The sequence below is a fragment of the Phanerochaete carnosa genome (genome assembly GCF_000300595.1).
Source record: "Phanerochaete carnosa HHB-10118-sp unplaced genomic scaffold PHACAscaffold_691, whole genome shotgun sequence".
Lineage (NCBI taxonomy): Eukaryota > Fungi > Basidiomycota > Agaricomycetes > Polyporales > Phanerochaetaceae > Phanerochaete > Phanerochaete carnosa.
The window spans coordinates 1-2,235 of record NW_006768318.1 but is presented as its reverse complement, the minus strand read 5'-3'; the positions used below and the strand labels follow the sequence as shown (position 1 = coordinate 2,235).

At 44.2% G+C, this 2,235-nt stretch overlaps 1 protein-coding gene across 1 annotated transcript; it reads left to right on the top strand.

The window, feature by feature from the left end:
* Positions 1-1,775: 1,775 nt before the first annotated feature.
* On the top strand, positions 1,776-2,000 carry PHACADRAFT_109087 (uncharacterized protein; the record flags this gene model as incomplete). Its single annotated transcript, XM_007403038.1, has 1 exon — positions 1,776-2,000. A coding segment is annotated over one exon (225 nt), but the record flags the coding sequence as incomplete, so codon positions are not given.
* Between the last annotated feature and the right edge of the window lie 235 nt (positions 2,001-2,235).

Sequence of the window (2,235 nt, the reverse complement as noted above, 5' to 3'; positions counted from 1 at the left end):
AGCCTTCTATCAAGCACAAAGGCGTGGTAAGCACCATAATGTTTGGCATGCCCAGTGCGCTCTCACGCAGCATATATAACGGGCCATCCTTAAATGCACGCATGTGTGGCAATGGCATCCAGAATGAAGTCTCTGCATGGAGCTTTGGAAGTGGCTCTGGTTTAGGCCAAATGTATACTCGCCAGACATAATTGTGCTTGCACTTGCCAGTGTTGATGTCTGCACAAATACTCATGTGCTCTGCCATAACGATGATGACAACAACATAGTTGCTATCATGTGTCAAAACGGTTTGACACAGAATATGATATATACTAGGTCAGTTTCTATATGTCAGCCAATCTCATGCATGGCAATAGCATCTTAGAATATGTGACAGCAGGCTGATACATCTGGAGACTACTAAAGACGTGTAATGAACTTGTTACGTGTTTTATGTATAGGCCAAACATGTATCAGATTTGTTAGGGCAGTTGTTACAGATAGCAGGGCAAATCATTGGGGCAACTGTGTATTTTTAGGAGATTCCATGAAACAGCAGGAATATGGAAGAATAGTGTAGAATAATACAGAATACTCTAGAATAGGCCAAAGTAGACCAAAGGATGGAGCTTCTAATAGCTATTACAGGGCCCCCAATCCACCTGCAAAATACAAGAAACTTTGAGAGCAAGAGTCTCATCTGTGTGTACCCAGGTAGGAAGTGCAGTCAGGCGCTTTCTTCAGTGTAAGGTAGTAAGGCTTGGCAAATAGATGCCAGCTTATACCTTAGATTTGTTTCTGTTATTTAAGGTGTTGTGAGTGGACTACTAGACAATCAGATCTATCTTTTGAAGTAATATCTTCTGTGTTAGTGCTTACTTTTGTACCACCCATCTTTGTCTAGACGTCAGCAACTCAGTGCTGCCTCTTAGATATCCCTCCTGCGCTAGCAGTCTAATCCAAGTGAGACAGCTATCTCTTACGTGATCATGTGTCTTCTTTTATCTTCTGCCTACATAACTTATTATAGTGGTCTTTCCCTCCTCAACAAACACCCGAGGCAGAAGTTGATCTTATGTCTGATCCACCTAACTCAGATAAAGTGCAGTTGTCTTTAAGTGGCTAGTTCCATGCTCATTCAAGTGTGTCTCACCTACCATCTTTCACTGCCCTTTTACACCATGATATAGCGTGGCAGCAGCTCTGGCAAGTCTATGCTCTTGAGATGGTCATAAGGTAGCAGCAGCAGAAGAGGAAGGATATTGGACACCATCAGTGGCTTTGTGGGCCTCTATGGCTCATGCTCCTTGGCATACTTGACCTCGGCCCAGATGTACATGTCGGCCTCACCTTTCAGGATATACATAAGAAAATGGAGCTGCAGTCACAGCTGGAGCATAAGTCACAGCGGCCAATTACTGTTTGGTGGCAGCGCATGCACAGCAGGAGCCTGTGTGCTAGAAGTGAGAGTAGAGTGCATAGAAGGAGTGCTATGGCAGCAAGCAAGAGGACATCAGACAAGGTGGACCTTGTGGCACTTGAGCATGTGGGGTACTCTCAGAAGGTATATCTTTTTGCCCTGTTTTTCTTTCCACAGGTGTGATGCTGATCTGACCTTTTCTTCTGCTAGTCCTTTGGCAGTCAATCTACAAAGCACAAGCATGATACTACAATATACACCGGCATGGTACTACAATGTGCACTAGCTGACAAAATACACATGAGAGTGCAGCTACGTGCAGCTCTTCATGTATATGCTTGCTATGCACTAGTCCAAGCACACTGCGTCTGAGGCAGGACTCATTGCAAAGGTTAAGCTTGATCTGCTGTCATGTGTTGAGATGCGCGCCATGCGCCCAGGTGACACCAAGCATGACATGTACAAAGACACAGGTGCAGTTGAGAGTATGCTGCTTGTCATGTTTGAGCTGGAGTATAGTGATAGTATTGAGCAGCTGGAGGTGGAGATGCAGGTCGAGATGAGGATGTGGTTTGATGCGATCCAGTTTTTGCTATAAGAACAATGCATAACTGTACTATTATGGCTCTCTGCTGTATTGCATTAAAACGGGGCCACAGCTTTGCACTGTAATGCATTACTCTCCTGGCAGCTAGGACACTTAGCACTAAACATGGGCCACAGCTTTGCACTGTAATGTATTACACTTTTGACAGCCAGAAGACTTAGCACTTGGTGTCATGCAATAAAATACTTATGTGGCTCTTTGATATAGTAATTATAGCTAGATTTTA